At 37.0% G+C, this 15,020-nt stretch overlaps 1 protein-coding gene across 9 annotated transcripts in view; it reads left to right on the top strand.

Moving 5' to 3' along the window:
- Nucleotides 1-15,020, top strand: part of dclk2a (doublecortin-like kinase 2a) — a 44,659-nt gene that overhangs the window by 21,784 nt on the left and 7,855 nt on the right. For 7 of the 9 annotated variants that reach the window (XR_008962720.1, XR_008962718.1, XR_008962719.1 and 4 more), the window contains exons 4-15: nt 1,608-1,715; nt 2,631-2,681; nt 3,806-3,900; nt 5,228-5,275; nt 6,233-6,317; nt 7,459-7,564; nt 8,042-8,099; nt 8,639-8,758; nt 9,114-9,260; nt 10,548-10,681; nt 10,826-10,903; nt 11,594-11,690. Coding sequence is in view for 6 of the 9 variants with exons in the window: in XM_057330577.1 (XP_057186560.1) it covers nt 1,608-1,715; nt 2,631-2,681; nt 3,806-3,900; nt 5,228-5,275; nt 6,233-6,317; nt 7,459-7,564; nt 8,042-8,099; nt 8,639-8,758; nt 9,114-9,260; nt 10,548-10,681; nt 10,826-10,903; nt 11,594-11,690 (1,127 nt within the window). In the remaining 3 variants the exon portion in view is untranslated. The remainder of the gene's footprint in view (nt 1-1,607; nt 1,716-2,630; nt 2,682-3,805; nt 3,901-5,227; nt 5,276-6,232; nt 6,318-7,458; nt 7,565-8,041; nt 8,100-8,638; nt 8,759-9,113; nt 9,261-10,547; nt 10,682-10,825; nt 10,904-11,593; nt 11,691-15,020) is intronic. The other 2 variants (XM_057330579.1, XM_057330580.1) reach the window with 1 other exon arrangement.

A 15,020-nucleotide genomic window follows, 5' to 3' on the forward strand; every position in this document is an offset into this window, starting at 1 on the left:
GACTACCATAGTAGGACAAATTGCTTTTTACATTTCTTTGTTCTGTCAAAGAATATATTTTGAAGAATGAAGGAAAGCAAACAGTTCTGGGGCACTTTTGACCACCATTGGTAGTCAATGGTGGCCAAGAACTGTTTAGTTACAAGCATTCTTCCAAATATGTTTCTCTGTGTTCATCAGAACAAAGCAATTTATACAGATTTGGAACAATTTAAGGGTGAGTAAATGATGACAGAATTTGTATTTTTGGGTGAACTATCCCTTTAACAGCACACAGTTGTCTTTTATAAGGAAAAGTATTCAATAGTATCTGTTCCAAAATGGAGTCATTCATTCAAATGCAAGGTTTAAAAAATTAACCCTCTTCATGCCCAAAAGCCATTGGACAAGAGACTGCATGATTGCCATTGTCATGAAGTGACCCTGTTATCCGAAGTGCCCCACAATTGTTTCATGTGCACTTTGTCTCATTGTGAACTCGATAGGTGGGGAAGTGAAGATAGTCTGTGATTTATGGTTAAGTTTGAAATAAAATAATATGAGCTTCCTGTTTCTCTGAAATACATCCAGTTTTTGTAGCTTTTCCCACACATGAACTGTGATAGCTTGATTCATAGCCGTGTGAATTTAGTTCATCTGGTTGGCATTTTGTCCCAGTTCTTCACCACTGCCCCACTTAGACTAAGTAGGACTTTTCCAAAAATATAAAGAAACTGTAAGTTAGCGTCTGACGGTATTTACTCCTTTTCTTCTTACAGCAGCGTGAATGCTTCAATACGTCAACCCACCACAAACCTAAATTCTCTGTAACTAAAGAGCTCATTACATTTTGTCTCTCAGAAGCTGCTAATAAATTCTTACATTAATCCCCATGAAATATATTATATTGATAGTAATGACATTTCAATTTCACTGTTTAGCTTGTTTTATTTTTGTCATTTTGCAATCTGCTGTTTATCAGTTTATTTGTGAATAACATGTGCCTTGAAATCAATGGAATGGATCAAGTCCGGCTGCCTAGAAAAAGCTTTAAAGTTTTGCACCTACTTCTCTCATTATAGCGATGGGCTGTTCTCATAGGCCTTGGGCAGGCAATTTCATTACGCCTCTGCATAGCGCTTCAAAGTCTTGGCACATGCAAAGCTGAAATATTTCTGCTGATGTTTCTTCACAACTCACTTACTCTATATGTTTAACTGTACGTATAGGACAATCGGTTTGTGATCATTACAGTAATTGGTCAAACATGATATCAGCTCTGATTTGAGCTTGACTGTGTAGTGTATGTTTGTTGTGTGTGTCAAGAACATTCTGTATCTTCCTTTCAGTGTGTCAATTGTACTGCTTTAAAGGGTAAATTATATATTTTTAAATGAGGAAATGAATCACAGACAGATTTGTACAGTTAGTCAAACTGTTAAATCAAAAAGTTAATCTTGGAATAAAGACAATAAGTGCTCCTAATTCTTGTACCTTTGTAAAATCTCTGAAACCACTGATTCATACCAACCTAACACTTTAACCTCAAACAGCTTTTAATTCTGTGTTATTATGAGACATCAAGTAAGTTATCCTCTCCCAAATAATAGAGTCTGTGTTATTTCCAGAGTGTCGAGTAATCAAGTCGTCTTACTCTCCTCGTTCTCCTGCCCCTGTGAGATACTCTGGAATTAAAAGTCCAGGTGTGACCCGACGCAGCAAATCCCCTGGATCAGGTGAGGATACACAGAGCACTGTGCTGGGGGGGACAACCAAGACACTAAAGACACTAGGGGGCACTAAATGCATCTTCACACTAAACAAGTTTATGCATAAGCCACTCAATTTTTTTAGTTTTAACTGCTACTTTTAGTTCTCCCTCCTTTTAAAGGAACAGTACACATAACAAAATCTGTCATCATTTACTAGCCCTCACATTATTCCAGAACTGTATGATTTTCTTTCATTCATGTAGCACAAAAGGATATATTACGATATATGACATGTGTTCTTTGTTCCTTGTCTCCTGAAATGGTACGATAGTGTGTTAGGAATATTACCTGAAAAGTCACTGACAAACTAACTTCATCATACAGTATATGAGATTTGTTGGCTGTAGAAGTGGAAATGTTTTATTGAATAAATTAAGCTTGACTTGTTTACCAAACAATGTAATATGAGGTTGAGATAAGACAAATTGTGGGAAATATACAGAGAATTGACAATAATTCAAATACCGGCTGATTATATTGGCCACTGCAATATATCAGTATATGACTACTTTTATACTTTTTAAAATTTGACAACCGCTGTGGTCTTGTTATTTATTTATATTAAAAAGTTCAACAAAAACATTCAAGTAAACTTCATATTTAGTCCAACACGAGGATGAGTAAATGTTGACAGAATGAGTGAACTATCTCTTTATCTGCAATTCAGAGTTTGGTTCAGTGCTCACAGCAAAAGTTTGGAAAAGAATAACAAAAACAGAAACTGAATTTCTGACTTTGATTTATTGCGATTGACATGTCCCTGAATCATGTGTCTTTCAGTTAGTCCTATTCCCACTCCTGTCACAGTGTTTTGCTCTTCGTCATGCTCTTTCAGTCTTCTACCTTTCTCACTCTCTTCTTTTCCTTTTGCCTTTATAGTGAGAAGAACTGCAGGACACTTCTCTAGTCAGTCTCCAGTTAAATCACCAAGTAAGTTTTGCTGCTAAAACTACAACCTTAATATTACAAATGTATTTGTAAATATGTTTTTATATCTAATAGTAATCCCTAGTATATAATAGTCTAAAATTAATAGTTTCCAATGTGGTACAATATTTTGCGGTAGACTCACAGACCGATCTTCATTTTTTAAGGCATATTTGCCCACAATTCCATTTAAAAAAAGGATACAAAATAGAAATTGGGACTTCATGTGTTCTTGAACCGGAAGTCAGTAATTGTTCTCATCTGAAAAATGAGCTGACACCCGATGAAGTTCTTGAGGATATTGAAAGGAATTTAAAACATTTTGAAGTGGCCTAAAGGACATTCATCTGTGGAATTAACTGTATGTGACCTCCTGCCCTTCAGTGTAGCATTCAATCATGCTAATAGCTCTGCTTCATGGCCTCCAAATCCATCAAATAGTCTACAGGGCTATTTCAAACTCCCTCGCTGGCCACAGCTCCGCACTTTGACACCCACACACTTAAACCCATGCAGACTATTTGGATGTGGATGCTCAGGCAGTCTCATATGCCTTTTGCTTAAAGCAGCTAATGCAGGACACGCACCCCTGAAGTCCTTTGCCCCTTAACTACAAGGTCCCTATCACATGTCTCATGAGAATTCTGCTCATGCCACCATCAAAACACTCAGCGGGAAACGCAAGAGCTGCTTTTCTACAAAGCTGTGCCCCCTGCGGAGACTGACGTACTTGGGATGCAGTCCATAATGTGCTGTGCTTTGTGCTGCTGACTTGTCCTGCTACAAAATATGTGGGACATTAGTGAAAGGGAATTTGCTGTGTTTATTTATATATAATATATATATGGCCTTTTGTAGTCTGACTGAAGTGTGTATTTGAGCTCAAGTAAATTGTGCATGTGAAGTCTTATGTTTGTGTGTTGAGAGACTTGTCGATAGCCTATTTAATGCATTTACCAAATGCACCTCAAACACATTACAGTAGATGGATGGTGCGGATGTCCTAATCATTATAATAAATGAAGACGTAATAGTGACCATAAGGGCACATGATGAAGTGAGAAGAGAAGTAATAAGGACAAAAAGTAATGTTCTAATATCTCCTTCCATCTTGTCTCTTTCTTCAGTAAATGGAGCACCCAACAGCCAAATCACAACCCCCAAATCTGCCAAATCCTCCAGCTCCTCCCCAACCAGCCCCCGCAGCATGCGCAACTTTAAGGTAAACCCGTTGGCATAGCAACAAGCTTCCTCTGTGCTGCTAATCCGTTTACTGTCAAAACGTCCCAAGTTTTAGAATAGATTATTTTTTGTCAAGTCAGAAATAGGATCAGGCATCTGGATGCTGACTCGTGGATGATAGCATCACATCACTCGTAGACGTAATTGTTGTGATTAAGAAAGAGTAGAGCTAAGATGGCCAAAACCACTCACTGCCAAAAACATACACAAAACATACTTTAGCAATTTCCACTAGACCCTTCAAGATGACCAAAAATGCATCTTTTGCCATCTGCCATATATAATGTTTTCCTAATGTAATCTATATTTTATACAAACAGGGTTTTTCTGGTTCACGTACAATAGACACAAAGTGCCCTGGTATGAAATGCTTCATCATGTCACATTTCTTTCCTGCCCATAGTAAGAATAATATTTCTTTAATTTTTACAAATTGTTTGCAAAATAACAATTTATATCATATTTATATTATAAGGAATATTTTGTAAACTTATTTTGTACATTTTGTACAATACATGATCCAGACAAACAAAATAAATGTGTTAAGTTGATATAGTTTCTTGATCTGGACAACAATCTACAGTACAAAAGTTGTAATGGAAAATCCGCTAATCACACCTATTCTTAGAAACATTGTGAGTCGATCCATTGATACTGACGTCTTACTGCAGCAAACTGTAGTTTAACCAAAGGTCAAAGTCAAATACAATCAAAAGCTTGAGAACTGAACTCTGGGGTTAATCTACTTAACTCACTGCCTGTCAGACAGATACTGTAAGCTTCTTGTTGTGTCAAGGAGGAACTGCTGAAGAGACACTTTCATGCATTCAGGAAAATCAAGTGCTTGATTTTTAGAGAGGATTTTTTAGATAGTGGATTATTCGATGCACCCTCACAGAGAAAATAAGATCTCAATTGTTATTTCTAGACAGCAAAGGGATTGAAAAGAGAGCTGAAGGACTTCTCATGTTTTTCTCTAAAGAAAACCATCTTCTCCAAATTTTAGAAGATATCTCAACACATGCCAGAATAGTTAAGTCTGCAAATAAAGATTTCAATACAAAAACAACCTTTTGTTGTTTGTTAACCTTTTTTACACTATTTTCTAAGAATATCTATTTTGAAACTGGTCTCAATGAATTATTCATAATATTTAACCATTTTTTCTTTTCTTACTGAATAAGTGGTTTGGCAGAAAACTGCCCTTCAGCAAGGTTCTTTGCACATTGCTCCTGAGAATCCAAGCTTATTTTAGACCAAATGCACCAACGCTGAAGTTACATAAATATCTTCCCACTTGCCTTTAGTTTAGTTGCAACAAGCGGATGGGAGTCCCCCTCCGTCTCACTCGACAGGTATTATGAAACTCTATAGCAGCATTTCTGATTGGTTGAAGTTCCCTTTGGGTATTCATATCATGACTTGGGATCTTGCATCAATGATTTTTAAATCAAGAATGTCATTCAATAGCATAGAGTTTGGCATTATATTGAATTCAGCAATACATCACGTTACAGTATATGTTTATGCTGAAAACACCATGTATACCCAGCTACCTGTGTACCCAGAGGAATCCTTCAGCCTGTATTAAACCAGCTTTAACCAAAATGCTGCTGGCGTTTGTCTTTTCTTTGGATTACTTAGTCTTTTCTCATGTCAATGTCACATCAGTTTAATTCTTATTTTGCTGCTGATTTAAGATAACAAGCAAGCTTTTTAACCATGTAGATTGTCACATCATTTTAAATCCTTTAAGACAAGGTTCATTATTTGTTATTTCAGTCATCCAATTTGTCTTTCAGGCAGTTGTTTATTTAGTTAACTCTTGTTGTTTATTCATTAGTTATTTACTTTCTTAATAATAATGCTTAGTGTACGATAGCAATATGTTATTGTGGATAAAATGGAAGTGCTTCATGCTTTATTATTCTTCAGCTTCTATAACCAGGTTACATCATTTAGTTTTTTTGGCTGGGCCAATCAATTGACTGATAATATTGATGATATAGGATGAAAATGTGTAAAAATAGACCAAAAATACGAATGCCTCATTAATGACTCGTCCTGCACAGCACAAATTTTTGTCCAATCGGATGTTCTAAAAATGAAAAAGTGATAACCTATTGAGTCTTTTTTTTTAAGTAATTTTTTTACATTTTACATACATACTTTCTCAGAAGGCTAACAAATTGAGTATATTTGTATATATATTTTTTGGCTTTATCACCCAGCTCTATTCTAATGCTTGTGATCCTTTTATTATTATTTCTCTAATTTTTAAGGTGATTTATTTGTTTTCTGTCTGTCTGCAGATTCCAGCACATCACTCTTCTATAACCAATGTGAACGGCTCCTCTGAGCAGCCCCAGCAACATAACAACAGTGTGAGCCCTGAAGGTACATGTCCATCCGCTGTGTCTCTCTCTCTCCTTCTTGATCACCGTCATGCACTCGCTCACCTTGCCTCTCACTGTGGCTTTCAGGCCCAGAAGTCCCCAAAGGGCATTTCAGGGGCATGGCAGTCTGGAGAGAAAGTGCTGACACACATGCCACTCTTTGCCACATTTGCACCACACACTCTCTCACACTGTGGCGACAGTGTATTAGGAAACATCCCTGCTCAGCAGCGCATGAGTCAATTGACCTTGAGTTGTTTGTCTGTGTAAGGCAGACGCAGACGCACACACACGCACGCACGCACGCACACACACACGCACGCACGCACGCACGCACGCACGCACGCACGCACACACACACACACACACACACACACGCACACACACACACACACAAAGTTGAAGGTGAAGGTGAAGGCGAAGTGTGTGATTCTTGTGCCAAAAGCTTCACTAAACAGAGTTGCAGTGTGTTTTTTGGAGTACTTGACCAGGCTGGAAATAACAACATTGGCTCAACCAATGATGTGAGCTTGGGGCGGGGCTATCTGTTTTCTGACCAATGGTGAAGGAATTATTACATTTTTATATTACACACTTCACCTTTAACACCTTTGTGGTTTATATATTGTTTGGACATAGTATTGTGTATTGTTAAAGGAACAGTTCACCCAAAAATACAAATTCTGTCTTTGTTTACACACCCTCAAGTTGATTCAAATCTGTATAAATTTCTTTGTTGCTGATGAACACGGAGAAATATATTTGGAAGAGTGCTTGGAACCATACAGTTCTTGGCCACTATTGACTACCGTAGTAGGAAAATTTGCTTTATAAATTTCTTTGTTCTGCTGAACACAAAAGAAGATATTTTGAATAATGTAGGAAAACAAACAGTGCTGGGGCACTTTTAATTACCATTATATTTTTTCCTACTATGGTAGTCAATGGTGGCCAAGAACTCTTTGGTTACAAGCATTCTTCCAAATACCTTTCTATGTGTTCATCAGAACAAAGAAATGTTTACAGATTTGGAACAACTCAAGGGGGAGTAAATGATGACAGAATTTTGGGGGTGAAATGTTCCTTTAAGACGTCACAATTGTCTCAAAATATGTGTAAGATATTGCTTTGTTCTTTTTTAGTTAATGGCAATCGGAACCTTGCTGCCTCCACTATTTTGGACAAGTACAAAATTGGCAAAGTTATAGGTGATGGAAACTTTGCTGTTGTAAAGGAGTGTGTTGAGCGGTAAGAAAACCACCAAGGCTTATTTTATCTGATGTTATTTCTGTTCTGTCAGAGAAAAACAGGCCTTGTGCAAACTGTGCATACTGCCATTTTGCAAGTGATATGATCTGATCTGTTGGTTCAGTCATTGTCATCATCATCAATATCCAAGTATATCTACATTAACACCCATAGTTATGGTGTCATGTGTTTTTGGATGTTTTTTGCAAGTGTTTAGATTTCAGTCAAACATGCCAAAAAGTATTCTAAATTGTTGCTTGATGGTCAATACAACTGTAATCCATTGTACTGTAAGATGTTTCTCCTTTCTTGAAGTACACAATAGCATCACCATTTGGATTCTGTTTACGGTTCTTTTTTTTGCCTTAAACATTTATAGCACACCTCTCTACTGAAAGGAAATGAACCGTATAAATTGATTCTTAAGGGTCATAAGCACTGTAAACCTATTGTTCTGTTTTATCTTTCTCTGCACAGATGCACCGGAAAGGAGTTTGCACTAAAAATCATTGACAAAAACAAATGCCGTGGAAAAGTGAGTTACCTTAGGGGTATTCACGCTGGTTTGGATATTGAGATGTGAATTATTTATATTCCGCTGTTGATCCTGAGGTTGTGGGGCATTGGCTGAATTAGATAATGGTTATTAGATTATGTTTTATTTATTGTCATACATCTATCATTATGCTTGCATGCAAGTTTTTGTAGACAATGGCCAAACGCTGGCCAACATCTAAGGACAACAAAAATTTCACTAAAGTTCACTAGTCTCTGGAATCACTAGTTGATTGGTTTTTAATGTAAAACTGATTCAACTATGATGTACCGATAAAATTAATGTAATGGCCTGTTGTTTAAGCAAACAGCGGTTATGTGTAAGGTGCAAATGTATTATGGTCTAGTTTCAGCCTGTGCTTTAACTGAGGACGTTAGTTTCCTGTTTGCCTGTTTCCTGCAAAAGCAAACCTCAGGAGTTCATGTAAATGTATGCCTCAGCAGCTAAAGACAAAAGAATGCTGAGATGCTGTAGGGTACGGTTGGGAATTTTTAGTGACACATGCTTTGAACACTCAGGAGCACCTGATCGAGAATGAGGTGGCGGTGCTGAGGCGTGTGAAGCATCCTAATATAATTATGCTGATTGAGGAGGTGGATACGCCCACTGAGCTCTATCTAGTCATGGAACTTGTGAAGGTATTGTTCATTTTATCTCTTCTCAACAACAACACACTTATACACACATTATACTTTTCCTCTAACCAAGGCCGTACAGGCACGAAAAATCAACTTTTCATGATTTCCCAGAGAGAAAATCTGATCCATTCTGATTTTATTTTTATCAAATTTTCTTTTTTAATTATGTTAAAATGAGTTGCAAATTCTGTTTGTTGTTATTAACCTAAGCTACATACATTTTACTAAATTTACTCTTTAAATATTGATCAGACCCATACAAATAGTAAGCAGTAACCCCTGTGTGAAAGTGTTTTTCTTTCAAAATACAACTTTATTTTTCTATTTATATTTTAACCTGTGTGTTTGTTACCAGGGTGGAGATCTATTTGATGCAATCACCTCCTCCACAAAATACACTGAAAGAGATGCTAGTGCAATGGTTTTCAACCTGGCTGCGGCTCTCAAATATCTGCACAGAATGAGTATCGTCCATCGAGACATCAAACCTGAGAATCTGCTGGTATGCAAATTCCCATTCGTTTGATGAAGAGCATGTGCGCTCGAAACGCTACACGTTTTGTGAAAGTCGATTAAAACTTTTGATATTGTTGGAGCATTGGTGTGCCGATTTTGTATATATATTTTTATGCAAATTCCCACAAACACCTTTAAAGGTGTATTAGTGAGGACCTCTCATAGACGCAATAGTGACATAGGCTACTAATATTGTCATATTTACCATAACCAACCCCTTTCCCTGACTCACACAAACCTGTTAACTTTACATTTTACATCAATAAATGCTGTGGCTGATTTATGAGCCCTTCCTATAGTAAAGCCAACTCAGATGTTCTCAGAGGAATGTTTTTTACCGTTTTCAATCTCTTCTCACAGCTAAACATATACATCCACACACACACTTCCTCAGATACAATATTCAGGTATTGATGAACAGGGTAGTTCCAGTCCTGGATTCTAATTGGTCCACAGCAGTAGTTTAGTCATGATAAAGCATTGCTATGACCCCTACTGAGCCACTTGAGGGATAGTTTACCCAAATAACAATTGTCATCATTTACCCTCATGTCATTTAAAACTTGTATATGACTCTTTCTTCCGCCGAACATAAAAAAATATTTTGAGAAATGTCTCAGTGGTTTTGTGTCCATACAATGGAAGTCAATGAATTTTCATTTTGGGTAAACTATCCCTTTAAGCCTATAGCATCTGTTTTTAAAGCCTGCTATTAACCCATCTAAAGAGATGTTTTACACTAGTAATTTAATGATTTAATTACTGAAGTATAAAACACTTGTATCTGTAATATTTTGATTAGGGACACAATATGTTTTATAAAAAATGTTATATAAAAATAATAGGGCTCTTGTGGCTAGAATATGTGAATATGGTCGAATATACTCATGGCTAAAGGGTGAAGGGAATCTATTCACAACATAGAGTAGACTCTCATAGTACATACTAGACTACAAATCTGAAGATACTCCAGCTCATAAACAAACCCACACACCAACATACAAACCCACACATAAACGCACCTAAAGAACCTTTTTTAGCATACACATGTAGAGGCACGAAGCTTGTGAATCATCGAGTATATACACACCTACACACACCTACTCCAAATCATTTAACCAGTACGCACAAACACACTGTCACTCATGACTTCATGTAACCAAATATAGAAAAACATGTAGCAAGTTTGTACATAACAATTGACATGAGGTATGTCAAATGGAGAAATGAAAAGTCTGGAGGATTAAACAATAACTGAGTTTATATTTTCAAGGTGTGTGAGTACCCTGATGGCACCAAGTCTTTAAAGCTGGGTGATTTTGGCTTGGCCACAGTGGTAGAGGGGCCGCTGTACACTGTGTGTGGAACACCCACTTACGTAGCCCCAGAGATCATAGCGGAGTCAGGGTAAGAATCACTGGATATAAATCATTGGATATAAACAATATTTCTATCGCTACAATGTGTGCAAGAATAACATTTGTTTAAGCCTTCTAAATAATGCGGTTTGAATGTTTTTGACTCTGTCTTCATGTTTGGGCATTGCTGTAGCTACGGGTTAAAGGTGGACATCTGGGCAGCTGGTGTGATTACCTACATCCTACTGTGTGGCTTCCCACCATTCCGCAGGTACAACAAGATAAAACCTGCTGCTCAGTTCTTAATGTTTGTATCACTACTTAAGATAGTCTCTTAGTTTTAAAGGGATACTTCACCCAAAAATGAAAATTCTGTCATCATTTGTTCACCTTCGAATTGTATATATTTTTTTGTTCTGATGAACACAGAGAAAGGTATTTGGAAGAATGCTTATAACCCGACATATCCCCCCCCCATTGACCACCATAGTAGGAAAAGATACAAGTCAAAAGTGCCCTCATTCTTCAAAATGTCTTCTTTTGTGTTCAACATAACAAAAAAATGATAAAGTAATTTTTCCTACTATAAGAATTCTTCAAAATACCTTTCTATGTGTTCATCAGAACAAAGAAATTCATACAAATTTGGAACAACTCGAAGTTGACTAAATAATGACAGATTTTTCATTCTTGGGTGAAGTATCCCTTTAAGTACATGTCCAGAATTTAGTCTCATGACAATAGATACAACTCAACATTACTGCACATTTTTTATATTCATTTATTTATATTAATGAATTTTAATATTAATTAAACTTGTAAGAATAGTCTAAGCTGTTCATGCAACCAAACACATGGTGTTAGATTTGCTAACATGGTGCTTATAATGTATTTGTCAGTTATTGGTCGTAATGCATATACTGTACATTATTATCTGTACGCACTGCATTTGTTTTTGTAGTGAAAACAACTTTCAGGAAGACCTTTTTGATCAGATCCTGGTGGGCCGCTTAGAGTTTCCTTCACCCTTCTGGGACAATATCACAGATTCTGCTAAAGTAAGTGCAGTCAAACACACATCATCACCTACACACATGAAGGTTATCCGCAAGCACACAAATAGACACCCTCTCGCTTGCTCACTCATTTACTGTACCACCACATTGTTCGTTCCTCATCTTGCTTTCTCTATATTGACTGCATCCTACACTCTGTCATCCTACTCACTTTATCATCTCATTCACATCCACCCCCTCTCATACTCCACCACATCCAGCTTCAGAACTGTAGGATTTTACTGTATAAGTTTTGTTTCTCACGTCTTTTTCAGCACTGCATTGCAGAATTTTTAGCTGTGTTTGCAAACATCAAAATCCAGACCTTAATGTTTGGATGATTTAACAATATGAGCAATGTTTGTGTTGTTTTGGTTGTTTTTTAAAGCAGGGTGGTACTTAAAGGGATAGGTCACCCAAAAATGAAAATTCTGTCATCATTTACTCACCCTCTTGTCATTCCAAACCTATATATGACAGTCGTCTTCAATTGGCGGACCACGGTCCGGATCCGGACCTTTGCTTCGTTCCGTCCGGACCGCGAGACATAGCCTAATAAACCATTTAAAACTTTAGACTATTTTGGTTGTTTAAATTGAGCCGCGCATCTACACAATGAAGAATCACACACGCTCTCAGGAACATTTATGTAATTGATCTTTTGCCGCTATATTCTCTAATATCTTGCGCCAAACACTTAATTTTAATAACCCTTTCGCGCGCGCGCTGCTTCTCTAACGCCAAAGATGCGCCGCATGGAGAGCAGCAGAAACGTGCTTATTTTAACAACACTAGTGCAGACACGCAGAGCACGTAAATGGACACACAGTAATGGACAGTAAACAAAACGCAGCAATATTAAAGTATTTGTATCAGTCAGTCTGTTTACTGTTTGCTAAATGTCTTTAACTTTTCAACCAGATTTGTGATATTTTATGAACCATAACGTTTTATCTACATTTAGCATTAGCATTATTGATCAGCATGTAAACATTTGTGACTCTGTGCAAACCCAAGCTAAAGTCTCATAATCTAATTAATTATTAGATAACAAGCATCAAATATTAATTTCAAGCATTAATTTCACTAGGATTTTGGCATTATTCAGTCAATATTGAAGATATTGTTATATTTTCTCAGAATATTCTGTAGGAGAAATTTATGAAGGACCTTTGCTGGGTTTTCACAAGCAGGGTCGCATTTTGTAATGATCAACGCTCTAATTGGGAGATTATTTAAAGATAGAAGTAGTTCTGGTATGAATGGCATGGAAAGTCTAGTTTAGTAAGTAACTTTGTTTTCTGTTTATGATGAGAGCATTTTAATTGTTACATTACATTTGCTGTTTGCATGTTGTCAGTAGTTTTTTTATTTACAAATATTAATTATCAGACTTCTATTAAGAGGGTATTCCCCTAAAGCCACAGAGCCTACAATACATACATACATACTGTGGATATCAAAATATAAAATGGCCTGATAAAAGATCATATCTTTTATAGAGTGTATCCAACTCGGCTAAATTGTTTAAATATTTATTAATAAAAACATTGTCCGGACCTCCGTTTGGAAGAAAATATAAAGACCGGACGTCTTGGAACTTTAATTGAATACCCCTGCTTTATGACTTTCTTTCTTCTCTGGATTTGAACAAAAGAAGATATTTTGAGGAATGTTGGTAACCGAACAATGGCTGGACCCATTCAGGGTTTTTCCTATTGAAATGTTTTTGGTGGCTGCCAAAATGAAATTTTGCCCCACCAAAGGTTTATTTGATCATTGAATGTGATTTATGAGCAATGAATGACATAGAGAGAGTCTCCAAACTAAGGTGTGTGTTTGATTTAATTTTGTGTTGCGCAGATCGATCGGCATATGACGTGAAGTAGCCCTTCAAAACGCTCTGGCGGAAGTTTGATATCAAATGCTGATTGGTCTGCGCAGCGCTGAATGAAGTCGAACATGTGCGTCTCCCTCACACATTTTAAGTGTGTTTAGGTCATTAAGCAAGAGCGGTTAGTAAGATTTAGTCTAAATAATCTACAGTATTTACAGTTGATTTATATGACAAAATGTGTAGTAACTAAACTAAATCATTTAGTTTACACAGAGAGAGGTGAAACCAGAACAAATCACAAGTTGTTGTTAGCTAGCTGGTAATAAAATAAAATAAAATGTAATTGTATGTGGTGAAAATAAGAACTGTTACTTAAAATAAGGATGGGATATTTACTTTTTTTATGCTTTTTAATGCCCTCAAAGGGAAAGAAAGGAGTGAGAGTGACAGGTAATAGCTGTGACACATAATTTTATACCCATTATGTAACTATCAAATGTTTCTTTGCATTTAATTTGGATTTTTTGTCAATATTGGGCTCGCAGTTCAAGAGTAGGGTACATTTAAAGCAACACTAGAGAGTTTTTCGACTTTAAAATAATCTCTCTTAAATTATTTTAGTGGTAGGACAACTCTTAACTAGACTAATTTTACTGCCGCTGCTACCTAAGCAGCCCTCTATCGGCTGAAATTACACTTGTAACTTTGGTGTGCGGGAAGGTTCACAAGCCCCGTCCATCACCTGCTTAACGGCATAAGTCACATTTTACTCGTAGCCTGGGTGATCTAGTTCAACTTAAGCCTCCAAACCATCACCATGGCAGAGCCAGCAAAAAAAGAACAAGAGGAAAAGAGAGAGAGTGATCGGACACGAGCCCGAACATGAATCAATATCTGACGGACTTACACTCAGTGGCGCGAGTTGCAAGAGGCAACGGGTTGCAAAACGGATAGAGACCTAGCCTTTCTGCTACTGGATTTGAAAGTCTTATATGTACAGTTTTTCTTACTGTCCTGTACTCTTGAGCTTATTAGTTATTAGGCTGTGCTGAGGTTGTTTATTGGCGCCCTAACATTACTGGTTCACAGTTTATAACCGTAAGGAAGACTAGAGATAATGTAATGTTGCCGGGTCTCAATAGCTTACGTAGCATGATCGTGCCTCGTCTCGAATTTAGTATTATGCTTGTAAACGATGACTACCAAACCACAATAAATATTGTATGGTCAAAAGTTGCTGATTCCTTAGTTCATGCACGTAGACTAATGTTATCGGTATCTATAGTTACTATGCTAGGCACTATTCCCATAGCGAGGTGAGTGTAAGTTAGTGATTGCACCTATTACACAAAGCACAATGCCTGGTCGCGAGTGTGTTTCCGAAAATATAACTACAGAAAATAATTTCCATTGGTTACTAAACACATTCACGTCCATGCGTTGTGTTTTGGGTGACTGCAAATGGCTGCTATGTAGCTAGCGCGCTATGCGCTAAC

The sequence above is a fragment of the Triplophysa rosa genome, linkage group LG4 (genome assembly GCF_024868665.1).
Source record: "Triplophysa rosa linkage group LG4, Trosa_1v2, whole genome shotgun sequence".
NCBI classification, from domain to species: domain Eukaryota; kingdom Metazoa; phylum Chordata; class Actinopteri; order Cypriniformes; family Nemacheilidae; genus Triplophysa; species Triplophysa rosa.